The 26,589-nt window shown below is 45.1% G+C and overlaps 1 protein-coding gene across 5 annotated transcripts in view; it reads right to left on the reverse strand.

Moving 5' to 3' along the window:
- LOC141173011 (myelin-associated glycoprotein-like) overlaps positions 1–26,589 on the reverse strand; it is a 99,249-nt gene that overhangs the window by 46,152 nt on the left and 26,508 nt on the right. For 3 of the 5 annotated variants that reach the window (XM_073657633.1, XM_073657632.1, XM_073657635.1), the window contains exons 2-3: positions 25,287–25,336; positions 23,778–24,134 (exon numbers count right to left, since the gene is read on the reverse strand). In XM_073657633.1, coding sequence (XP_073513734.1) covers positions 23,778–24,134; positions 25,287–25,329 — 400 coding nt within the window. In that variant the 5' untranslated portion in view covers positions 25,330–25,336. The remainder of the gene's footprint in view (positions 1–23,777; positions 24,135–25,286; positions 25,337–26,589) is intronic. The other 2 variants (XM_073657630.1, XM_073657634.1) reach the window with 1 other exon arrangement.

The following is a 26,589-nucleotide window of genomic DNA, read 5'->3' on the forward strand; positions in this document are numbered from 1 at the left end:
CATTTAAAACGTCTTGTTAAGCTACTGCGACCTCCACGTCTCTTCCAAGGGGCATTTAAACTGTCATATTAAGCTACTGCAACCTCCACGTCTCTTCCAAGGGGCATTAAAACCATCTTGTCAAGCTACTGCAACATCCACGTCTTTTCCAAGGGGCATTTAAAAAGTCTTGTTAAGCTACTGCGACCTCCACCATTCTTCGAAAGGACATTTAAACCGTCTTGTTAAGATACTGCACCCTCCCGTCTCTTCCAAGGGGCATTTAAACCGTCTTGTTAAGCTACTGTGACCTCCACCATTCTTCCAAGGGGCATTTAAACCATCTTGTTAAGCTACTGCGACCTCCACGTCTCTTCCAACGGACATTAAATCTGTCTTGTTAAGCTACTGCAACCTCCACGTCTCTTCCAAGGGGCATTAAAACTGTCTTGTTAAGCTACTGCGACCTCAAACATTCTTCCAAGGGGCATTAAAACCGTCTTGTTAAGCTACTGCGATCTCCAACATTCTTCCAAGAGGTATTTAAACCATCTTGTTAAGCTACTGCAACCTCCACGTCTCTTCCAAGGGGCATTTAAACCGTCTTGTTAAGCTACTGTGACCTCCACCATTCTTCCAAGGGGCATTAAAACCGTCTTGTTAAACTACTGTGACCTCCACGTCTCTTCCACGGGGCATTAAAACCGTCTTGTTAAGCTACTGCAACCTCCACGTCTCTTCCAAGGGACATTTAAACCGTCTTCAGTAGCTTCTGCAACATCCACCATTCTACCAAGGGGCATTTATAATATCTTGTTAAGCTACTGCGACCTCCACGTCTCTTACAAGGGCCATTAAAACCGTCTTGATAAGCTACTGCGACCTCCACGTCTCGTCCAAGGGGCATTAAAACCGTCTTGTTAAGCTACTGCGACCTCCACGTCTCTTCCAAGTGGCATTAAAACCGTCTTGTTAAGCTACAGCGACCTCCACTTCTCTTCCAAGGGGCATTTAAACCATCTTGTTAAGCTACTGCAACATCCACGTCTCTTCCCAGGGGCATTTAAAACGTCTTGTTAAGCTACTGCGACCTCCACGTCTCTTCCAAGGGGCATTTAAACTGTCTTGTTAAGCTACTGTGACCTCCACCATTCTTCCAAGGGGCATTAAAACCATCTTGTTAAACTACTGTGACCTCCACGTCTCTTCCACGGGGCATTAAAACCGTCTTGTTAAGCTACTGCAACCTCCACGTCTCTTCCAAGGGACATTTAAACCGTCTTCAGTAGCTTCTGCAACATCCACCATTCTACCAAGGGGCATTTATAATATCTTGTTAAGCTACTGCGACCTCCACGTCTCTTCCAAGGGCCATTAAAACCGTCTTGATAAGCTACTGCGACCTCCACGTCTCGTCCAAGGGGCATTAAAACCGTCTTGTTAAGCTACTGCGACCTCCACGTCTCTTCCAAGTGGCATTAAAACCGTCTTGTTAAGCTACAGCGACCTCCACGTCTCTTCCAAGGGGCATTTAAACCATCTTGTTAAGCTACTGCAACATCCACGTCTCTTCCAAGGGGCATTTAAAACGTCTTGTTAAGCTACTGCGACCTCCACGTCTCTTCCAAGGGGCATTTAAACTGTCTTGTTAAGCTACTGCAACCTCCACGTCTCTTCCAAGGGGCAATAAAACCATTTTGTCAAGCTACTGCAACATCCACGTCTCTTCCAAGGGGCATTTAAAAAGTCTTGTTAAGCTACTGCGACCTTCACCATTCTTCGAAACGACATTTAAACCGTCTTGTTAAGATACTGCACCCTCCCGTCTCTTCCAAGGGGCATTTAAACCGTCTTGTTAAGCTACTGTGACCTCCACCATTCTTCCAAGGGGCATTTAAACCATCTTGTTAAGCTACTGCGACCTCCATGTCTCTTCCAATGGGCATTAAAACTGTCTTGTTAAGCTACTGCAACCTCCACGTCTCTTCCAAGGGGCATTAAAACCGTCTTGTTAAGCTACTGCGACCTCACACATTCTTCCAAGGGGCATTAAAACCGTCTTGTTAAGCTACTGCGACCTCCACAATTCTTCCAAGAAGCATTTAAACCATCTTGTTAAGCTACTGCAACCTCCACGTCTCTTCCAAGGGGCATTTAAACCGTCTTGTTAAGCTACTGTGACCTCCACCATTCTTCCGAGGGGCATTAAAACCGTCTTGTTAAGCTACTGCGACCTCCACGTCTCTTCCACGGGGCATTAAAACCGTCTTGTTAAGCTACTACGACCTCAAACATTCTTCCAAGGAGCATTAAAACCGTCTTGTAAAGCTACTACAACCTCCACGTCTATCCCAAGGGGCATTAAAACTGTCTTGTTAAGCTACTGCGACCTCCACGTCTCTTCCAAGGGGCATTTAAACCATCTTGTTAAGCAACGGCTACCTCCATGTCTCTTCCAAGGGGCATTAAAACCATCTTGTTAAGCTACTGCGACCTCCATGTCTCTTCCTAGGGGCATTTAAACCGTCTTGATAAAGTACTGCGACGTCCACGTCTCTTCCAAGGGGCATTTAAACCGTCTTGTTATTCTACTGCGACCTCCACGTCTCTTCCAGGGGGAATAAAAACCGTCTTCTTAAGCTACTGCGACCTCCACCATTCTTCCAAGGGGCATTAAAACCGTCTTGTTAAGCTACTGCGACCTCCACGTCTCTTCCACGGGGCATTAAAACCGTCTTGTTAAGCTACTGCGACCTCAAACATTCTTCCTCGGAGCATTAAAACCGTCTTGTTAAGCTACTGCAACCTCCACGTCTTTTCTAAGGGGCATTAAAACCGTCTTTTTAAGCTACTGCGACCTCCACGTCTCTTCCAAGGGGCATTTAAACCATCTTGTTAAGCTACTGCAACCTGCACGTCACTTCCAAGGGGCAATTAAACCGTCTTGTTAAGCTACTGCGACCTCCACGTCTCTTCCAAGAGTCATTTAAACCGTCTTTTAAAGCTACTTCAACCTCCATATCTCTTCCAAGTGGCATTTAAACCTTCTTGTTAAGCTACTGCAACCTCCACCATTCTTCCAAGGGGCATTTAAACCGTCTTGTTAAGCTACTATGATCTCCACGTCTCTTCCAAGAGGCATTAATACCATCTTGTTAAGCAACTGCGACCTCCACGTCTCTTCCAAGGGGCATTAAAACCATCTTGTTAAGCTACTGCGACCTCCACCATTCATCCAAGAGGCATTTAAACCATCTTGTTAAGCTACTGCAACCTCCCCGTCACTTCCAAGGGGCTTTTAAACCGTCTTGTTAAGCTACTGCGACCTCCACGTCTCTTCCATGGGGCATTTAAACCGTCTTGTTAAGCTACTACGATCTCCACGTTTCATCCAAGAGGCATTAATACCGTCTTGTTAAGCAACTGCAACCTCCATGTCTCTTCCAAGGGGCATTAAAACTGTCTTGTTAAGCTACTGCGACCTCAAACTTTCTTCCAAGGTGCATTAAAACCGTCTTGTTAAGCTACTGCGACCTCCACCATTCTTCCAAGAGGTATTTAAACCATTATGTTAAGCTACTGCGACCTCCACGTCTCTTCCAACGGGCATAAAAACTGTCTTGTTAAGCTACTGCAACCTCCACGTCTCTTCCAAGGGGCATTAAAACTGTCTTGTTAAGCTACTGCGACCTCAAACATTCTTCCAAGGGGCATTAAAACCGTCTTGTTAAGCTACTGCGACCTCCACCATTCTTCCAAGAGGTATTTAAACCATCTTGTTAAGCTACTGCGACCTCCACGTCTCTTCCAAGGGGCATTTAAACCGTCTTGTTAAGCTACTGTGACCTCCAACTTTCTTCCAAGGGGCATTAAAACCGTCTTGTTAAGCTACTGCGACCTCCACGTCTCTTCCACGGGGCATTAAAACCGTCTTGTTAAGCTACTGCAACCTCCACGTCTCTTCCAAGGGACATTTAAACCGTCTTCAGTAGCTTCTGCAACATCCACCATTCTACCAAGGGGCATTTATAATATCTTGTTAAGCTACTGCGACCTCCACGTCTCTTCCAAGGGCCATTAAAACCGTCTTGATAAGCTACTGCGACCTCCACGTCTCGTCCAAGGGGCATTAAAACCGTCTTGTTAAGCAACTGCGACCTCCACGTCTCTTCCAAGTGGCATTAAAACCGTCTTGTTAAGCTACAGCGAAATCCACGTCTCTTCCAAGGGGCATTTAAACCATCTTGTTAAGCTACTGCAACATCCACGTCTCTTCCAAGGGGCATTTAAAAGGTCTTGTTAAGCTACTGCGACCTCCACGTTTCTTCCAAGGGGCATTTAAACTGTCTTGTTAAGCTACTGCAACCTCCACGTCTCTTCCAAGGGGCAATAAAACCATTTTGTCAAGCTACGGCAACATCCACGTCTCTTCCAAGGGGCATTTAAAAAGTCTTGTTAAGCTACTGCGACCTCCACCATTCTTCGAAAGGACATTTAAACCGTCTTGTTAAGATACTGCACCCTCCCGTCTCTTCCAAGGGGCATTTAAACCGTCTTGTTAAGCTACTGTGACCTCCACCATTCTTCCAAGGGGCATTTAAACCATCTTGTTAAGCTACTGCAACCTCCACGTCTCTTCCAAGGGGCATTAAAACCGTCTTGTTAAGCTACTGCGACCTCACACATTCTTCCAAGGTGCATTAAAACCGTCTTGTTAAGCTACTGCGACCTCCACCATTCTTCCAAGAGGCATTTAAACCATCTTGTTAAGCTACTGCAACCTCCACGTCTCTTCCAAGGAGCATTTAAACTGTCTTGTTAAGTACTGTGACCTCCACCATTCTTCCAAGGGGCATTAAAACCGTCTGGTTAAGCTACTGCGACCTCCACGTCTCTTCCACGGGGCATTAAAACCGTCTTGTTAAGCTACTACGACCTCAAACATTCTTCCAAGGAGCATTAAAACCGTCTTGTAAAGCTACTACAACCTCCACGTCTTTTCCAAGGGGCATTAAAACCGTCTTGTTAAGCTACTGCGACCTCCACGTCTCTTCCAAGGGGCATTTAAACCATCTTGTTAAGCTACGGCTACCTCCATGTCTCTTCCAAGGGTCATTAAAACCATCTTGTTAAGCTACTGCGACCTCCATGTCTCTTCCAAGGGGCATTTAAACCGTCTTGATAAAGTACTGCGATGTCCACGTCTCTTCCAAGGGGCATTTAAACCGTCTTGTTATTCTACTGAGACCTCCACGTCTCTTCCAGGGGGAATAAAAACCGTCTTCTTAAGCTACTGCGACCTCCACCATTCTTCCAAGGGGCATTAAAACCCTCTTGTTAAGCTACTGTGACCTCCACGTCTATTCCAAGGGGCATTAAAACCGTCTTGTTAAGCTATTGCGACCTCCACGTCTCTTCCACGGGGCATTAAAACCGTCTTGTTAAGCTACTGCGACCTCAAACATTCTTCCTCGGAGCATTAAAACCGTCTTGTTAAGCTACTGCAACCTCCACGTCTTTTCTAAGGGGCATTAAAACCATCTTTTTAAGCTACTGCGACCTCCACGTCTCTTCCAAGGGGCATTTAAACCATCTTGTTAAGCTACTGCAACCTCCACGTCACTTCCAAGGGGCAATTAAACCGTCTTTTTAAGCTACTGCAACCACCATATCTCTTCCAAGTGGCATTTAAACCTTCTTGTTAAGCTACTGCAACCTCCACCATTCTTCCAAGGGGCATTTAAACCGTCTTGTTAAGCTACTACGATCTCCACGTCTCTTCCAAGAGGCATTAATACCGTCTTGTTAAGCAACTGCGACCTCCATGTCTCTTCCAAGGGGCATTAAAACCATCTTGTTAAGCTACTGCGACCTCCACCATTCATCCAAGAGGCATTTAAACCATCTTGTTAAGCTACTGCAACCTCCACGTCACTTCCAAGGGGCTTTTAAACCGTCTTGTTAAGCTACTGCGACCTCCACGTCTCTTCAATGGGGCATTTAAACCATCTTGTTAAGCTACTACGATCTCCACGTCTCATCCAAGAGGTATTAATACCGTCTTGTTAAGCAACTGCGACCTCCACGTCTCTTTCAAGGGGCATTAAAACCGTCTTGTTAAGCTAATGCGACCTCCACCATTCTTCCAAGTGGCATTAAAACTGTCTTGTTAAGCTACTGCAACCTCCACGTCAATTCCAAGGGGCATTAAAACTATCTTGTTAAGATACTGCGACCTCCACTTCTCTTCCAAGGGGCATTTAAACCGTCTTTTTAAGCTACTGCAACCTCCACGTCTCTTCCAAGGGGCATTTAAACCGTCTTGTTAAGCTACTGCAACCTCCACCATTCTTCCAAGGGGCATTAAAACCATCTTGTTAAGCTACTGGGACCTCCCCGTCTCTTCCAAGGCGCATAAAAACCATCTTGTTAAGCAACTGTGACCTCCACGTCTCTTCCAAGGGGCATTTAAACTGTCTTGTTAAGCTACTGCAACCTCCACATCTCTTCCAAGGGACATTTAAACCGTCTTCTTTAGCTACTGCAACATCCACCATTCTACCAAGGGGCATTTAAAATATCTTGTTAAGCTACTGCGACCTCTACGTCTCTTCCAAGGGGCATTAAATCAGTCTTGATAAGCTACTGCGACCTCCACGTCTCTTCAAAGGGGCATTAAAACCGTCTTGTTAAGCTACTGCGACCTCCACTTCTCTTCCAAGAGGCATTAAAACTGTCTTGTTAAGCTACAGCGACCTCCCTGTCTCTTCCAAGGGGCATTTAAACCATCTTGTTAAGCTACTCCAACATCCACGTCTCTTCCAAGGGGCATTTAAAAGGTCTTGTTAAGCTACTGCGACCTCCACGTCTCTTCCAAGGGGCATTTAAACTGTCTTGTTAAGCTACTGCAACCTCCACGTCTCTTCCAAGGGGCAATAAAACCATTTTGTCAAGCTACTGCAACATCCACGTCTCTTCCAAGGGGCATTTAAAAAGTCTTGTTAAGCTACTGCGACCTCCACCATTCTTCGAAAGGACATTTAAACCGTCTTGTTAAGATACTGCACCCTCCCGTCTCTTCCAAGGGGCATTTAAACCGTCTTGTTAAGCTACTGTGACCTCCACCATTCTTCCAAGGGGCATTTAAACCATCTTGTTAAGCTACTGCAACCTCCACGTCTCTTCCAAGGGGCATTAAAACCGTCTTGTTAAGCTACTGCGACCTCACACATTCTTCCAAGGGGCATTAAAACCGTCTTGTTAAGCTACTGCAACCTCCACCATTCTTCCAAGAGGCATTTAAACCATCTTGTTAAGCTACTGCAACCTCCACGTCTCTCCAAGGAGCATTTAAACCGTCTTGTTAAGTACTGTGACCTCCACCATTCTTCCAAGGGGCATTAAAACCGTCTTGTTAAGCTACTGCGACCTCCACGTCTCTTCCACGGGGCCTTAAAACCGTCTTGTTAAGCTACTACGACCTCAAACATTCTTCCAAGGAGCATTAAAACCGTCTTGTAAAGCTACTACAACCTCCACGTCTTTTCCAAGGGGCATTAAAACCGTCTTGTTAAGCTACTGCGACCTCCACGTCTCTTCCAAGGGGCATTTAAACCATCTTGTTAAGCTACGGCTACCTCCATGTCTCTTCCAAGGGGCATTAAAACCATCTTGTTAAGCTACTGCGACCTCCATGTCTCTTCCAAGGGGCATTTAAACCGTCTTAATAAAGTACTGCGACGTCCACGTCTCTTCCAACGGGCATTTAAACCGTCTTGTTATTCTACTGCGACCTCCACGTCTCTTCCAGGGGGAATAAAAACCGTCTTCTTAAGCTACTGCGACCTCCACCATTCTTCCAAGGGGCATTAAAACCCTCTTGTTAAGCTACTGTGACCTCCACGTCTATTCCAAGGGGCATTAAAACCGTCTTGTTAAGCTACTGCGACCTCCACGTCTCTTCCACGGGGCATTAAAACCGTCTTGTTAAGCTACTGCGACCTCAAACATTCTTCCTCGGAGCATTAAAACCGTCTTGTTAAGCTACTGCAACCTCCACGTCTTTTCTAAGGGGCATTAAAACCATCTTTTTAAGCTACTGCGACCTCCACGTCTCTTCCAAGGGGCATTTAAACCATCTTGTTAAGCTACTGCAACCTCCACGTCACTTCCAAGGGGCAATTAAACCGTCTTGTTAAGCTACTGCGACATCCACGTCTCTTCCAAGAGTCATTTAAACCGTCTTTTTAAGCTACTGCAACCACCATATCTCTTCCAAGTGGCATTTAAACCTTCTTGTTAAGCTACTGCAACCTCCACCATTCTTCCAAGGGGCATTTAAACCGTCTTGTTAAGCTACTACGATCTCCACGTCTCTTCCAAGAGGCATTAATACCGTCTTGTTAAGCAACTGCGACCTCCACGTCTCTTCCAAGGGGCATTTAAACCATCTTGTTAAGCTACTGCGACCTCCACCATTCATCCAAGAGGCATTTAAACCATCTTGTTAAGCTACTGCAACCTCCACGTCACTTCCAAGGGGCTTTTAAACCGTCTTGTTAAGCTACTGCGACCTCCACGTCTCTTCAATGGGGCATTTAAACCGTCTTGTTAAGCTACTACGATCTCCACGTCTCATCCAAGAGGTATTAATACCGTCTTGTTAAGCAACTGCGACCTCCACGTCTCTTTCAAGGGGCATTAAAACCGTCTTGTTAAGCTAATGCGACCTCCACCATTCTTCCAAGTGGCATTAAAACTGTCTTGTTAAGCTACTGCAACCTCCACGTCAATTCCAAGGGGCATTAAAACCATCTTGTTAAGATACTGCGACCTCCACTTCTCTTCCAAGGGGCATTTAAACCGTCTTGTTAAGCTACTGCAACCTCCACCATTCTTCCAAGGGGCATTAAAACCATCTTGTTAAGCTACTGGGACCTCCCCGTCTCTTCCAAGGCGCATAAAAACCATCTTGTTAAGCAACTGTGACCTCCACGTCTCTTCCAAGGGGCATTTAAACTGTCTTGCTAAGCTACTGCAACCTCCACATCTCTTCCAAGGGACATTTAAACCGTCTTCTTTAGCTACTGCAACATCCACCATTCTACCAAGGGGCATTTAAAATATCTTGTTAAGCTACTGCGACCTCTACGTCTCTTTCAAGGGGCATTAAATCAGTCTTGATAAGCTACTGCGACCTCCACGTCTCTTCAAAGGGGCATTAAAACCGTCTTGTTAAGCTACTGCGACCTCCACTTCTCTTCCAAGAGGCATTAAAACTGTCTTGTTAAGCTACAGCGACCTCCCTGTCTCTTTCAAGGGGCATTTAAACCATCTTGTTAAGCTACTCCAACATCCACGTCTCTTCCAAGGGGCATTTAAAACGTCTTGTTAAGCTACTGCGACCTCCACGTCTCTTCCAAGGGGCATTTAAACTGTCTTGTTAAGCTACTGCAACCTCCACTTCTCTTCCAAGGGGCATTAAAACCATCTTGTCAAGCTACTGCAACATCAACGTCTCTTTCAAGGGGCATTTAAAACGTCTTGTTAAGCTACTACGACCTCCACCATTCTTCGAAAGGACATTTAAACCGTCTTGTTAAGATACTGCGCCCTCCCGTCTCTTCCAAGGGGCATTTAAACCGTCTTGTTAAGCTACTGTGACCTCCACCATTCTTCCAAGGGGCATTTAAACCATCTTGTTAAGCTACTGCGACTTCCACGTCTCTTCCAAGGGGCATTAAAACTGTCTTGTTAAGCCACTGCAACCTCCACGTCTCTTCCAAGGGGCATTAAAACCGTCTTGTTAAGCTACTGCGACCTCAAACATTCTTCCAAGGGGCATTAAAACCGTCTTGTTAAGCTACTGTGACCTCCACCATTCTTCCAAGGGGCATTTAAACCGTCTTGTTAAGCTACTGCGACCTCCACGTCTCTTCCATGGGGCATTTAAACCGTGTTGTTAAGCTACTACGATCTCCACGTCTCTTCCAAGGGGCATTAATACCGTCTTGTTAAGCAACTGCGACCTCCATGTCTCTTCCAATGGTCATTAAAACCGTCTTGTTAAGCTACTGCGACCTCCACCATTCTTCCAAGGGGCATTTAAACCATCTTGTTAAGCTACTGCGACCTCCACGTCTCTTCCACGGGGCATTAAAACCGTCTTGTTAAGCTACTGCAACCTCCACGTCTCTTCCAAGGGGCATTTAAAACGTCTTGTTAAGCTACTGCGACCTCCACCATTCTTCGAAAGGACATTTAAACCGTCTTGTTAAGATACTGCACACTCCCGTCTCTTCCAAGGGGCACAAAAAACGTCTTGTTAAGCTTCTGTGACTTCCGCGTCTCTTCCAAGGGGCATTTAAACTGTCTTGTTAAGCTACTGCAACCTCCACGTCTCTTCCAAGGGACATTTAAACCGTCTTCTTTAGCTACTGCAACATCCACCATTCTACCAAGGGGCATTTATAATATCTTGTTAAGCTACTGCGACCTCCACGTCTCTTCCAAGGGCCATTAAAACCGTCTTGATAAGCTACAGCGACCTCCACGTCTCTTCCAAGGGGCATTAAAACCGTCTTGTTAAGCTACTGCGACCTCCACGTCTCTTCCAAGTGGCATTAAAACCGTCTTGTTAAGCTACAGCGACCTCCACGTCTCTTCCAAGGGACATTTAAACCATCTTGTTAAGCTACTGCAACATCCACGTCTCTTCCAAGGGGCATTTAAAACGTCTTGTTAAGCTACTGCGACCTCCACGTCTCTTCCAAGGGGCATTTAAACTGTCTTGTTAAGCTACTGCAACCTCCACGTCTCTTCCAAGTGGCATTAAAACCATCTTGTCAAGCTACTGCAACATCCACGTCTTTTCCAAGGGGCATTTAAAAAGTCTTGTTAAGCTACTGCGACCTCCACCATTCTTCGAAAGGACATTTAAACCGTCTTGTTAAGATACTGCACCCTCCCGTCTCTTCCAAGGGGCATTTAAACCCTCTTGTTAAGCTACTGTGACCTCCACCATTCTTCCAAGGGGCATTTAAACCATCTTGTTAAGCTACTGCGACCTCCACGTCTCTTCCAAGGGGCATTAAAACTGTCTTGTTAAGCTAATGCGACCTTAAACATTCTTCCAAGGGGCATTAAAACCGTCTTGTTAAGCTACTGCGACCTCCACCATTCTTCCAAGAGGCATTTAAACCATCTTGTTAAGCTACTGCAACCTCCATGTCTCTACCAAGGGGCATTTAAACCGTCTTGTTAAGCTACTGTGACCTCCACCATTCTTCCAAGGGGCATTAAAACCGTCTTGTTAAGCTACTGCAACCTCCACGTCTCTTCCACGGGGCATTAAAACCGTCTTGTTATACTACTGCAACCTCCACGTCTCTTCCAAGGGACATTTAAACCGTCTTCAGTAGCTTCTGCAACATCCACCATTCTACCAAGGGGCATTTATAATATCTTGTTAAGCTACTGCGACCTCCACGTCTCTTCCAAGGGCCATTAAAACCGTCTTGATAAGCTTCTGCGACCTCCACGTCTCGTCCAAGGGGCATTAAAACCGTCTTGTTAAGCTACTGCGACCTCCACGTATCTTCCAAGTGGCATTAAAACCGTCTTGTTAAGCTACAGCGACCTCCACGTCTCTTCCAAGGGGCATTTAAACCATCTTGTTAAGCTACTGCAACATCCACGTCTCTTCCAAGGGGCATTTAAAACGTCTTGTTAAGCTACTGCGACCTCCACGTCTCTTCCAAGGGGCATTTAAACTGTCTTGTTAAGCTACTGCAACCTCCACGTCTCTTCCAAGGGGCAATAAAACCATTTTGTCATGCTACTGCAACATCCACGTCTCTTCCAAGGGGCATTTAAAAAGTCTTGTTAAGCTACTGCGACCTCCACCATTCTTCGAAAGGACATTTAAACCGTCTTGTTTAAATACTGTACTGCGACCTCCACGTCTCTTCCAACGGGCATTAAAACTGTCTTGTTAAGCTACTGCAACCTCCACGTCTCTTCCAAGGGGCATTTAAACCATCTTGTTAAGCTACGGCTACCTCCATGTCTCTTCCAAGGGGCAATAAAACCATCTTGTTAAGCTACTGCGACCTCCATGTCTCTTCCAAGGGGCATTAAAACCGTCTTGTTAAGCTACTGTGACCTCCACGTCTATTCCAAGGGGCATTAAAACCGTCTTGTTAAGCTACTGCGACCTCCACGTCTCTTCCACGGGGCATTAAAACCGTCTTGTTAAGCTACTGTGACCTCAAACATTCTTCCTCGGAGCATTAAAACCGTCTTGTTAAGCTACTGCAACCTCCACGTCTTTTCTAAGGGGCATTAAAACCGTCTTTTTAAGCTACTGCGACCTCCACGTCTCTTCCAAGGGGCATTTAAACCATCTTGTTAAGCTACTGCAACCTCCACGTCACTTCCAAGGGGCAATTAAACCTTCTTGTTAAGCTACTGCGACCTCCACGTCTCTTCCAAGAGTCATTTAAACCGTCTTTTTAAGCTACTGCAACCTCCATATCTCTTCCAAGTGGCATTTAAACCTTCTTGTTAAGCTACTGCAACCTCCACCATTCTTCCAAGGGGCATTTAAACTGTCTTGTTAAGCTAATGCAACCTCCACGTCTCTTCCAAGGGGCATTTAAACCGTCTTGTTAATCTACTTCAACGTCCATGTCTCTTCCAAGGGGCATTTGAAACGTCTTGTTAAGCTACTGCGACCTCCACGTCTCTTCCAAGAGTCATTTAAACCGTCTTTTTAAGCTACTGCAACCTCCATATCTCTTCCAAGTGGCATTTAAACCTTCTTGTTAAGCTACTGCAACCTCCACCATTCTTCCAACGGGCATTAAAACCGTCTTGTTAAGCTACTGCGACCTCCACGTCTCTTCCAAGGGGCATTTAAACCGTCTTGTTAATCTACTTCAACGTCCATGTCTCTTCCAAGGGGCATTTGAAACGTCTTGTTAAGCTACTGCAACCTCCACCATTCTACCAAGGGGCATTTAAACCATCATGTTTAGCTACTGCAACCTCCAAGTCTCTTCCAAGGGGCATTAAAACCGTCTAGATAAGCTACTGCGACCTCCACGTCTCTTCCAAGGGGCATTAAAACCACCTTGTTAAGCTACTGCGACCTCCACGTCTCTTCCATGGGTCATTAAAACCGTCTTGTTAAGCTACTGCGACCTCCACGTCTCTTCCAAGGGGCATTTATACCATCTTGTTAAGCTACTGCAACCTCCACGTTTCTTTCAAGGGGCATTTAAAACGTCTTGTTAAGCGACTGCGACCTCCACCATTCTTCGAAAGGGCATTTATACCGTCTTCTTAAGATACTGCAAATAGAGATGAGCGGTGTTCGACTCGAACTGTTCGCCAATGTCAAATTCGAGCTGTTTTGGGCGGTGTCCGAGCCGTTCGGCGAACACGAACAATTTGAAAAAAATTCGGCTGTTCAAGGTTATGTTCGATAACTGTTCGTGCACCAAAATCATAATTGGATTTTTTCTCAGTAATGCTGAAAATTAGTGTTAATCCGCAGTTTGAGGGTACAACGGGGTGGGGGGAGGGACAGGGGATGGATCTCTGCAGAAATAATGAAGATCTCCATTTTTTTTTCTCTTTCCCGCATTTACAGTGGGGAGGTGCAATCTGTCAGCCTATCAGCAGCTCACACACGGAGCGAACTGATTTTTTTCACACAAGCAAGGGCACGTGTCATTGGCAGTGTATGTCACATGTCCTTGCCCTATAAGACCCAGCCATTTTCCCCATCGCCACCATTTTCTCACTGCTGCAGCTGCATGTTAGACGGCACCGCTGTTGCTGTGTGCTCTATACTTTGTTAATTTCAAGCCAATTTTCGCACAAATCTACAGATAGCTTGGGAGTAAGGAATAGTTGTGATTGCAGTCCTTTTAAGGACTAGGTTACATCATTTCCTATGACTTTTATCAGGCAGGTCTGTGCTCTTAAATAGATAGGTTGGGAGTAAAGTCTAATTGTAATTGCAGTCCTTTTCAGGGCTAGGTTACATCAGTTCCTATCACTTTTATCAGGCAGGTCTGTGCTCTTAAATAGATAGGTTCGGAGTAAAGGCCAATTGTAATTGCAGTCCTTTTGAGGGCTAGGTTACATCAGTTCCTATCACTTTTTGCCAGGCAGGTCTGTGCTCTTAAATAGATAGGTTCGGAGTAAAGGCTAATTGTAATTGCAGTCCTTTTGAGGGCTAGGCTACATCAGTTCCTATCACTTTTTGCCAGGCAGGTCTGTGCCAGTGCTGTGCAAGTTTTTTTCAAAGCATTTAGCTAAATCTAGCAAAGCAAATCCTTGTTGGCCTCTTGCAGTGTGTGTTAGTCAGTGGAGTAGCCTATCTGTGTTGCAAGCTACACCACCTGTGTATAGAATACAATTTTTTTTACTGCACCTAGTGAAGTAAAACCTTTTGGGCATAGCATCATTCTATTTGTCCATCTATACTAACCTCCACCAGGTTGTAAATTCAAAATATTTTTTTTCTGCATCTAGTTCTGAAAAAATATTTCGGCTTGTAGCAGTGTGTGGGACTTGTTCTATTAGTCCATCTATACTAACCTCCACCAGGTTGCAAATTCAATATAATTTTTATCTGCATCTAACCCAGCCAATACTTTTGAGCTAATACCACAGTTTGGCCACTCAACTCTGCTCGGTTCCCATCCATTGTTTTTTGTGCAAACAACTCCAGAGTTGTGAATTAGTTAACCACCAAAATGAGTGGAAAAGGGCCTGCTGCCGGTGGAAAGGGGAATAGGCATGTTGGGAAGGGAAAAAAAGGTTGTGTCCGTGGGGTAGGTGTTAAAGCAACAGTAACATCTGCAGAAGAAAGACCATCTTCCAGCCAAACTAAGATGTCTACTTTTTTAGCGGACAATGTGATAAGATCCCTTTCTTACGGACACGCCAATCGCTACAAATTCCAGATTAGGCACAAAAACAGCAGGTGCTTCAATGGATATCAAGTGCTCCTTTAAATGGGCTCTCCTCCACCTCAACTTCAACATCACAAATACTCCAGTCCTCAGAGGTGTCACCCCAATCGCACTTGCTTCCTCACAGCTCCCAAGTCTCCAGCTGTCGGTCTGAGTATGGGGTAGAACAGATGGTTGAGTCTGCAGAGCTGTTTACTCATACTATAGCCTGGGAAACGGAGGTCGGCTCCAGAGCTTCTGTGAATCCAGATGAGGAAATGATCTGCAATGATGCCCAGAATCTTTATGAGTCGGATCCAGGACCAGACGCAGAAGGTTCTGACCATAATGTAGACCCTCGTTCCCAAACTGTAGCTCCTGTTGGTGGAGACAATGAGGAAGACGATGATGAGACTCAAATACCTGATTGGAGCGACAACTTTAGTTTTTTGTCAGGGCAGGAAGAGGTTAGCTCTGAGGACGACGGGTGTGATAACACACATGGTGATGATGACGAGGTTGGAGATCCCACTTACTGTCAACCCACAGTCAGCCACTCGATGAGGTCAGCAGAGGAGGTGGATGCTAGTGACGACGAGGTCAGGTTGCGCCTTCCTGGACAGAGACGTAGTACTGGAAGCACGTCAAGAACTGCATCCTCAAACACAACTCTGCCTCTGACCACAAGTCGTGGTGGCTCTTCAGGTTGCATGGGTGCTAAGCCTTGCATAGCCTGGGCATTTTTTCAGATCGATAAAGATGACCCAACTCGTGTTATCTGTAACATTTGTCAGCAAAAGCTAAGTTGAGGCCAAAAAATACATAGTTTGAGTACTTCATGCATGAACCGGCACATGGATATGAAGCATAAGTTGCAGTGGGAAGCTCACTGTGCTACAATGCGGTCTAGCTGGCCGGGCCAACCACCGTCGGCCACATCTTTTGCATCCGCGGCCTCTTCATCCTCTGTGACTGGGGGGACAGCAGTCACACCTGTTTTGTGACGCAGACCTGCCACCTCTTTACCCGCAACAGCCAGCGTGATTGGCAGGTCATCATTTTCTTTGGAGGTGGAAACACCAGCTGGTGTTCAGCGCTGTCCGACATCGATAGCACCACCTTTGGATCAAGGCAACCTAACATGTCCGCCTGCATCTTCCTCACAGACCGGCAGTTTGCCGGGGACACCCTTCTCAACCCCTTCTAAGCACAACAGCCAGCCCTCGGTCCCTCAGATGTGGACAAGTAAAAGACCATTTCCTCATAGCCATGAGAAAGCTAAGAGGTTGAATTTCACCATCTGCAAGCTCTTGGCTACAGAAATGCAGCCTTTCCGCCTGGTGGACACAGAGGATTTTCGAGACCTTATGTCCGTCGCAGTGCCCCAGTACCAGATGCCCAGTCAGCACGACTTCTCAAAGAAAGGTGTGCCTGCGCTCCTCCAGCATGTCGCACACAACATCACCGCTTCTTTGAGAAACTCTGTGTGTGACAGGGTGCATTTCACCACAGACACTTCGACAAGTAGGCATGGACAGGGGCATTACATGTCGCTGACTGGGCACTGGGTAACTATGGTGACAGCAGGACAAGGGGCTGCTGTCCAAGTCTTGCCGTCCCCACGAGTTTTGCGTCAATCCTCTTTATCTCGAAGTTCCTCCACTGCTTCTGCCTCCTCAACCTCCTCTCGGTCCTCTACCTGCACCCAAAGCCTGTCTGGTCATGCCACAAGCTTTAAAACTGCGCAGAAGGGATCATGCACACCTCCTTACTATGCTGGCAGCAGGGCTCAACGTCATCAGGCGGTTTTTACTTTGAAATGTCTGGGAAATGTGAGTCACACAGCTGAGGAGTTGTGGTCAGCTCTGGAGTACCAGTTTCATGAATGGTTGTCTCCAATGAACCTGAAACCAGGGAAGGCCGTGTGCGACAATGCTGCAAACCTGGGTGCGGCCGTTCGCTGGGGCAACGTCACACACGTGCCTTGTATGGCTCACGTGTTGAACCTGGTTGTCCAGCAATTTTTAGCCCACTATCCCGGACTAGATGGCCTTCTGCAGAGAGCACAGTCGCTGTTTGCTCACTTCCGCCATTCGCTTTCCGCAGCTCAGTGACTTACATCTCTACAGAAGTCGTTGGGCCTGCCACTTCACCGGCTAAAATGCGATATGCCCACCCGGTGGAATTCAACTCTGCACATGTTGCAGCGACTGTGGCAGCAACGACAAGCCCTGGTGCAATACGATCTGACGTATAGCCTGGGCCAACGAGATCCAGAGGTGGGGCAAATCACGCTGGAGGAGTGGTCTCAGATCAGGGACCTATGCACCCTTCTGCACAGTTTTGAAATGGCGACGAAGATGTTTAGTGCTGACGATGCCATTATCAGCATGACTATTCCAGTGATTTACATGCTGGAGCACATGTTAAACAGAATTCGGTGTCAGGTGGTGGCACAAGAGGAGGTGGAGGAAGTAGAGGAGGAGGAGTTGTATGCAGAAGGGCTAACATATGCAAGGTCCAGACGGTCTGCAGCACCAAGGCGGCAGGCATGTGAGGGTGTGGGAGATGGTTTTACCAGGGCGCATGGTAGCAGCCAAACTAGTGAGGAAGGTGCAGGAGCCCAGGAAGAAGTGGAGGATGAACTGATGGAAGGCTTATCAGATGAGGGAGACCTTGATCACATTTCTGTTGTGCGAGGTTGGGGGGAGAGGGCAGAGGAAGAAAGCATGATTGTTACCTCGCCACCAACACAACAGGGACTTGGTGCTCCTGGATGCGCAAGACACATGAGTGCCATCTTGCTGCACTACCGGCAACATGACCCTCGAATTGTGAGAATTAGAAATAATCCTGACTACTGGGTTGCCACACTGTTAGATCCCCGGTACAAAAGTAAATTTGCAGAAATTATTCCTGCCATAGAAAGAGATGCACGCATGCAGGAGTATCAGCAGAGACTGTTGCAGAATCTTACATGTGCTTTTCCCCAAAACACTAGTGGTGCACGTAGTGAATCTCACAGTTCCAACTTGCCAACCGTGGGATCGTCGAATGTTCAGCACGCAAAACGTAACAGAAACACAGTATCTGCAGGTAACATCAATTTTGCGGAATCATTTCACCACTTTTTTAGCCCATCCTTTGCAAGGCCACAGGAGACAAGAAGTCTGACACATAGTCAACGCCTAGAGACGATGGTACAGGAGTATCTCCAAGTAAACATTGAAGCCATGATTGTGTCACTGGACCCTTGCTCTTTTTGGGCTTCCAATCTGGATAAATGGCCGGAGCTCGCCACTTACGCCTTGGAGATCTTGTCATGCCCCGCAGCCAGCGTTCTGTCTGAACGTGTGTTAAGCGCTGCTGGTGGTGTGCTGACAGATAAGCGCACGCGACTCTCCACTGAAAATCTAGACAGACTCACGTTCATAAACATGAACAAATCATGGATCCGAAACCACTTTTTTACCCCTGTGTCATCCAGGGGAGAGTAAAAGCTTGATGATTTGTCAAAATCACCTCACCAACCGTTTTAAGCTTTCAAATTACTAACCATGTTTATCTGTATCTTGCCTGTAAAATAATTTTGGCTTTGTAGCAGTTTGCAGGACTGATTCTATTAGGCCATCTATGCTAAGCTCCACCAGATTTCAAATTATTACTAATCATGTTTATCTCTATCTTTCCTGTAAAATAATTTTGGCCTTGTAGCAGTTTGCAGTACTGATTCTATTAGGCCATCTATACTAAGCTCCACCAGCTTTCAAATTAATAATAATTTTTAGCTGCATCTAGCCCGGAAAATAATTTTGGGGCTCCTAGGTGCGCAAGACACATGAGTGCCTTCTTGTTGCACTATCTGCAACATGACCCTCAGATAGTTAGAATTCGAAATAATCCTGACTACTGGGTTGCCACACTCTTAGATCCCCCACACTCTTCGATCAACCTTTTCATTTTAATAAAGAACAAAAAAATGGTCATTTTTGAAATTATAAACATTAGCAGGTTATTACAAACTGAAATCAAACAGTTTTCAACACAAAACTTTATTCTAGGTGATGTTACATTTGCACATAGGACCCCTTGTTCGAAAGGAGCTTCTGAACACTCTCGTCCATTGAATTTGTCAGGTTTTGGATGGTTTCTGCTTCAATTGTTTTGCATGAGGACAGAATACCCTCCTAGAGCTGTTGCTTAGATGTGAACTGCCTCCCGCCATCATAGACACTCCTTTTGATGATGCTCCAGAGGTTCTCAATGTGGTTGAGGTCAGGGGATCATGGGGGTCACACCATAAGTTTGTCCCCTTTTATGCCCATATCAGCCAGAGATGCAGATGTGTTATGTGCAGCATGAGATGGTGCATTATCATGCATGAAAATGATCTTGCTGCGGAATACACGGTTCTTCTTCTTGAACCATGGCAGGAAGTGCTGTTTTAGAAACTCCACATGCATTATGGAGTTCATCTTTACCCCTTCAGGGATCCTAAAGGGGCCGACAATCTCTCTCCCCATGAGAGAGGGGGGCTGGCCGTCAGGGTCCACCGCGGCTTTGGCACAAACCCGGCGACACGGAGGTCGCACGGGCAGGAACGGACTGGTTGTGTCGGCTTCGCACTTTTTTGGTTTTAGAAGGGCATGACATGCCTATATCTGTGTCTCCCCCTCCTTTTACTCCTCCACCTCTTTTCTTTTCACAGGACTATATGTACTAGTCACTTTTCCATGTGTTAGTTGTGTCTTCTGAGCAGTTTGTCAGCTTTTGGACACCTTTGAAGGTGTTTTCTATGTGTTTCTATGTGTTTTTGTTTGCCTGCCATTGGTTTTAATGGTGTTCGTTGGTGTTTGACGAACAGTTCGACGAACAGTTCGGTGAACATATTGGTGTTCGACGAACCGAAATGAACTCGAACACTACAGGGGTGGCTCAACACTAACTGCAACCTTCCGTCTCTTCCATGGGGCATTTAAACCGTCTTGTTAAGCTACTGCGACCTCCACGTCTCTTCCAAGGGGCATTAATACCATCTTGTTAAGCTACTGCAACCTCCATGTCTCTTCCAAGGGGCATTTAAACCGTCTTGTTAAGCTACTGCGACCTCTACCATTCTTCCAAGGGGCATTAAAACCGTCTTGTTAAGCTACTGCGACCTCCACGTCTTTTCCAAGGGGCATTAAAACCATCTTGGTAAGCTACTGCGACCTCCACGTCTCTTCCAAGGGGCATTAAAACCGTCTTGTTAAGCTACTGCTACCTCCACGTCTCTTCCAAGGGGCATTAAAACCATCTTGTTAAGCTACTGCGACCTCCACGTCCCTTCCAAGGGGCATTTAAACCGTCTTGTTAAGCTTCTGCGACGTCCACGTCTCTTCCAAGGGGCATTTAAACCATCTTGTTAATCTACTGCGACCTCCCGTCTTTTCCAAGGGGCATTAAAACCATCTTATTAAGCTACTGCGACCTCCACTTCTCTTCCAAGGGGCATTTAAACCATCTAGTTAAGCAACTGAGACCTCCACCACTTTTCCAATGGGCATTAAAACCGTCTTGTTAAGCTACTGCGACCTCCACTACTTTTTCAAGGGGCATTGATATTGTCTTTTTATATCAGTGTGAACTCCACCATTCTTCCAACGGGCATTGCATTTCCTCCTAATTTTAGTCAGCGTCTGCTTTTCAATGCATAGGCGAACACTAAGGGAGACCCACTCCCCAAAATGGGTAGAAGGTTTTTAGCATGCTGTAATCCATGTCTGTTTCAAGGTGCATTGCAGTTCCTCATAATTTTTGGAAAGCCTTCCATTCACTGCTTAGGCCAACAGTGCACAGGAGACCCAGTTGCTATAAATGGAAAAAACGGTTTAGTTAAGGCCCTCTGACCTCCATGTCACTTAGAAGGGGCATTGGAGTGACTCAAAATTTTTGGTAGGCATTGCACTCACTGCATGCCATATAACTGTGTAGCCAAACTTCTCCTTTTGGTACAGAAACATATCCTACTAGACATGTGTGGTTGACTGGCCTGATATTGATGTGAATGGTCCCTGTTCCTCCTGCTCTTTCTCGTTTGCCACCACCTCATCCCTCATTCATCACCTGAAGCTTTGTTTTAACGGGATTCATAGAACTGAGATAGTAGCAGGAAAACATCCAGCAATCCTCGGAGGAGGTCGGATATGCGCCAAAACGCTGACCACCTCAGGCCTAGCCGCTACTACATACATGCGCTTGAATTCCAAGAAAACAAAGCAGATACTAACTTCTATCATCATCATCATGCTCCTCACCTTGGCACTCTCAACTCCCCTGATGGAGAAGCCAGGGCCCACCGGAGGAGTCTGGTTCTCTGGTGGGCTCGTCCAATGCTGCCCTAAAGCAGGCTGGGCTAAGAAAAGTGTGTGGGGGGATGTTCCAAGGAGAAATAGGGGCGGCTGGGGACCGTTTATCGACACCCGGCCGCCCCCAGGTGGCTGGCGACCGAGCGTGGACACCCGGCCACCGAGCGGCTGGGGACTGAGTATGGATACCTCGCTGCCGAAGAAGCCATGAGGAAGTGGCCAGCTTCGGCCTCTTCCAAACTAAAAGGCCCCATTTCAAGTGCAAGCAAGCTAGCAGTATGGTATTGCAGCCTGGAGGTGGGTGGGTTGCAGGTTGCACACTTATGCTGGCATTCCAAGAAAGCAAAGCAGATGCTAACTTCTATCATCATTATCATGGTCCTCACCTTGGCACTCTCAACTCCCCTGATGGGGAAGCCAGGGCCCACCGGAGGAGTCTGGTTCTCTGGTGGGCTCGTCCAATGCTGGTATTGCAGCCTGGGGGTGGGTGGCATGTTGCACACTTACGCTTGCATTGCAAGGAACGGGGGAGGTACAATTGAACACTGCCCTGGGACAAGGACTTGCACAGGGATAGTTGCAAGTCTGCATCTTCTGATACGGAAAGGATCACTTCTGATGGGCACACTTTTAGGCAGTGACCTGGGTGTCAGAAATGCTTCCAGGGGTCTTCCCCATGCTGTTCCCATGTCTTTTCAGCACTATGCATGTGTCACACAGTACATGGCCAGATAACATTGTAAAATGTTAAAATGACATTTCTCGGTGAATGCATTTGTCACAGTTGAAAGCAATACAAAAGTGTAAAAACGCATAAAAAATGCTACTTGTGAACATAGCCCAAGGTGTGGAGGAGTATTTTTGTTTTTGGTTATTTATTTTACCTTATACACAAGTCTTTACCCTGGAAAGGAAGTTCCTTAACATATTACACAGGAAAACCGTTTCAGTTTCGTTTTTGAACGTTTTATTGTGAGCCTGTAAAAGTGGCTTAATACCTCTGACCACGTTGTTGACAGCAGTGACCTGGGGGTCAGAAATGCTTCCTGGGACGATGCCCATGCTGTCCCCATGTCATTTGAGCATTGTCACTATCGTTTGGGCACTTTTTAGGCTTTCTACAGACTGCCGGGGGTGCCGCCGCAAAAATGCTCGGGTCTCCCATAGACTAACATTGGGCTCGTTGCTCGGGTCGAGCACCCGAGTATCACGACGAGCTCGGCCCGAGCTTCGAGCACCCGAGCATTTTAGTGCTCGCTCAACACTACAGTCTATTTATGATGTCTTAGCTGCTTCATTCCTTGTCTGGGAGTAGAAGTAGAAAGACATCTTGTGTTGATGTAGTCTGAAGCCAGAGTCTAAAGAAGTGTGGACACTAATCAGGATGGGTGAGCCCACCCTGGTATTTGTTACCTACTGTCATATGTACTGTTTATTTAATGTTATACCTTTGTGCTCAGAACAAGCTGTTTTTTAAACCACTACAGGTTTTATGAAGCCAACAAAAGTTTTGGGCTTCATAAAACCTACATTTTTGGACTAAACTGCATTGCTTCTGTGAACATTACCAGCTGCATAATAACGAGTAAAACCCTAGAGTAGTTTAACCTCTTCCGATAAGTTGTAATTAAGATGGTGGACTCAGAATAACTAAATAGAAGAGGATTATAACCTACATAATTCTATATACTAATATAATATTTGATTGTTTAGCATTTGGGCATATTTGATTATTTGATTGCTTCGAACGTTGACTCCTGCAGTACAGTTCTGTGGAAATAAATGCATAAAGTGCAAAGTCATAATGAGAATTAAAGGGGTTTATTGGTTTGACAAACCCTTATTTAGGTTGGAGCACACATAGATGTATGTGGATTATGGAGGTCCAAAATAAAATTATCTTGAAGAGTTTTTTCCAGCTTGGAAGCATGGAATGTGTCTAATGAATTAAATGGCCGAATGTTGAATTCCAACAGTGTAGATGCCAACAGTTGTCAAACATAAAGAGGTTCTCACTGATTAAGGAGGGTTTCCTAAACTTAGTCACCCCTTTAATGAAGAATTGTGCAGCTTAACATAGAGGCAGAAAGTCTGATTACAGGAATGTGTCACTTGTTCAGCAGTTTGCTGTAGTTTTAATGTTTTAATACAATCAATGTTTTATCAGCAGGAAATTATCACTGACTGACTAGGTGTCCTGTGCCAGACAGTCCAGCTAATCTGTGTACCCCACCCCTCACACTGATTGGCAGCTTGCTGACACTGTACACTGGAAGCTTCCAATCAGGGGTGTGGGCGGGGGTTATAAAGAGCTCAACAGGGATTCTATCAAAATGGCACAAAGCAGTCCAGTAAGTGATACATTGATTAAATCAGAAACTCTGCCCCTTTATTTTTGCAACTCTCAGATTACATAACAAAAACTTGCTGACAGATTTCCATTATATAAGAGCATCTTGAAAATTCCATAAAAATAATAATTTACCTGAAATATTCAGCAAGACAGAAGGATAGTATGAGTAGAGAAAATTTTCCATTTCTACCCGAAATCTGTAGATCTTTGAGTTTTCATGCTGGACTTTATGGATTTTTATGGAGCAGTTACCACTGCCTAAGTCTCCTATGAAAGACGTGTGAATCACAGGAGTTCGACTATTAATAAATTGTGTATTCTTATTGCTTTCTTCATCAATGTAGCTGTACCATATTCCTGTAATTATTTCACTTGGTCGTTTAGGATCTGAGTATTTATAACTGCAGGGGATAACAACACAAGAGTTTTTCATTGCCCAAAGTTTTGTGGGAACATCAAAGTCATACTGTGCTGAACTGTACTGAATACCTTGAAAAGAAGAAAAAAATATTGCAAACAATTACAAAAATAAAGTATATTTTACACTTGGTTACCTTATATCATTACTTTTTATTTTAATCATCAAGTTGTTAAGAAAGGGATTGTTGAGGATTACAAACATGCCAGAATATCTCATGAAACATTAATTGATGAAGCTCTAGTCAGTGGTAACATCACTCATCATAAAAATGGGATGACTTTGGCTCTGATCCTCCATGGACAAATGACAGCTTTTGGAGTTGAGACTCATCACCAATTCTAATGTTGCAGCATAACTAAGTACTTTTCCTGCTCCAAAGCCAAAGAAAGTTGGGTAAAAAACTTTTTATTGCAAATTTGGTAGGAGCCCAATGCCTGATTGGCCCTGGAACCTCCATCAATCTGTCACTATCCATTCAAACCACATAGCTGATCTTTCATTTTAGAATGGGAAACCAAACCATAGATGTGAATAATAGGACTTAAGACAAGGGATTACCCTCATAAGACAACCCATATTTATTGGTTGTATACTCCTATAAAAGGTTCATCACATCTTTAGGAATGCATCACTTATCTGCCTCATGTCTTCCTGGCTTCTGCTTGCCAGGGCACGTCTGCATCCTGGCTTTTGCTTGCCAGGGTTATTCTGCATCCTGGCGTCTGCTTGCCAGGGAACGGCATCCTGGCTTCTGCTTGCCAGGGCATGTCTGAATCCTGGCTTTTGCTTGCCAGGGCAAAAGGGCAGGGTTCATTCCTGATCATTTAATGTTCAGACCAGTGGCATGGTTGCATCGCTGGCCTGACCTGTGCGCTCTTCCATGCTCTGCAGCATCATTGCAACGCAATGACACTGAAGCTGTACACATACAGGTTCAGAGCAGCACATGCAATCTCTATAGCAAAGTGCTTGTAAGCACTGCAAGGCTCATCTAGCATAACAGTCATTGCTGATAGAATGGAGTGGTGTCTGGTAACATATGCAATGAGCAATAAACAATAAAATTAAAAATCCATCTGTTTTTTTTTTAATAATAACTAAATTGCAAACTTGCATATTTCTACAAGCACTTCCCATTTTTACCCATTTTAAAAAAATGAGCTGTCCCCTTTAAGGAATTTTACTTCTTTGAAGTAGGTAAAAAATATGAAGCTGGATACCTTTCAGTATGAAGGCGATGAATAAAGCATGTCTCAGGTCCATGGCAGATCTAAGAAGGAAACAAAGACCCGTGATGAACATGTGGATGACTGTAGATATAGACTCAAATTTTGGTGGTTAGCTTGTTCCATTTGTGATCATACATTCTTGTATCAGACAGAAAATATATAAACCAATATTGTATTTCTCATTTCCTAACAGTTGAAGTTATGATACAGTTATTTAAAATATTTATTGTTTTTTTCGGACTGTGAAAAATTCGAAAAAAGAAATAAGAAGGTTATGCATTGTATTTCCACCACTAGGTGGCTCTTCAGAGTATTCTGTTACTCCTTCCTCAGAAAAAGTTCTTTTCGCAGGATATCATGTATTTTTATAGATCTTTTAATCGGTAATTTGCAAGAAAAAAGACCTGCTATTGCAGTTGGATTTTACAGTAAAAAGTGATTTTTTTAAGTTACCCCTCCAAAAAAATTGTTTACATACTATAATGACCCCCATAGAGACTTTATTAGCTGTGCCAGCATATTATCCTCCTTCCTCTAACAATAATAATGCATAATGTCCACAAAAACAATGCCAGTATTGTGATCTTCATGAAAAAATACATAATAAACAATACTGAATACTACTAGAATATCCCATATGATCAGCGCCAGCAAAGTGATTTACACAAAAAAATTCCTCCAAGTAACATACTAAACTTACCATCAAAGAGCTCCAAAAAATGCTTTTTGCCATGAGAGTTCCATATAAAGAGTAAATGCCCCCGATACACAGTACCAACAGAGTGCTCTTTCTAATGGAACAGTGCTAAGAGAGTATTTCCTAATAAACATTAGAGTGCTCCTCAATAAACTGAACCAAAAATGCCCATAATAAACAATGAGAGTTCCATATAAACATTTTCAACAGATAGCTCCTTGATAAAGATTGCCAACAAAGTGCTCTGTAATAAACAGCAAAAATAGAGTGCTCCCTGATGAACAGTACCAACATAGCATTCTCAAAAATAGTACCAGCAAAGTACTCCCTGATAAACAATGCTTACAAAGTGCCACCCAATACGCTGTGCCAACAGAGAGCTCCCTAATAAATAGTGCTAGCATAGTTTCACCCAATAAGTAGTTGTCACAGGTGTGTCAGATGTAACAGACAGTACGCTCTGCAGCTGGCTGCAGAAGATCACTTTGTTTGGCATTTCAGATGCCTTCTTAATCTTTCTGACTTTTGGACCCAGCAGCAACCTCCCTCCTGCACTGATTGACACACCCTGGTCTGTATGTTTATATACTCTCAGTC

The sequence above is a fragment of the Phyllobates terribilis genome, unplaced genomic scaffold, assembly GCF_046119375.1.
Source record: "Phyllobates terribilis strain yellow unplaced genomic scaffold, ASM4611937v1 Scaffold_12__6_contigs__length_324123572, whole genome shotgun sequence".
NCBI lineage: Eukaryota > Metazoa > Chordata > Amphibia > Anura > Dendrobatidae > Phyllobates > Phyllobates terribilis.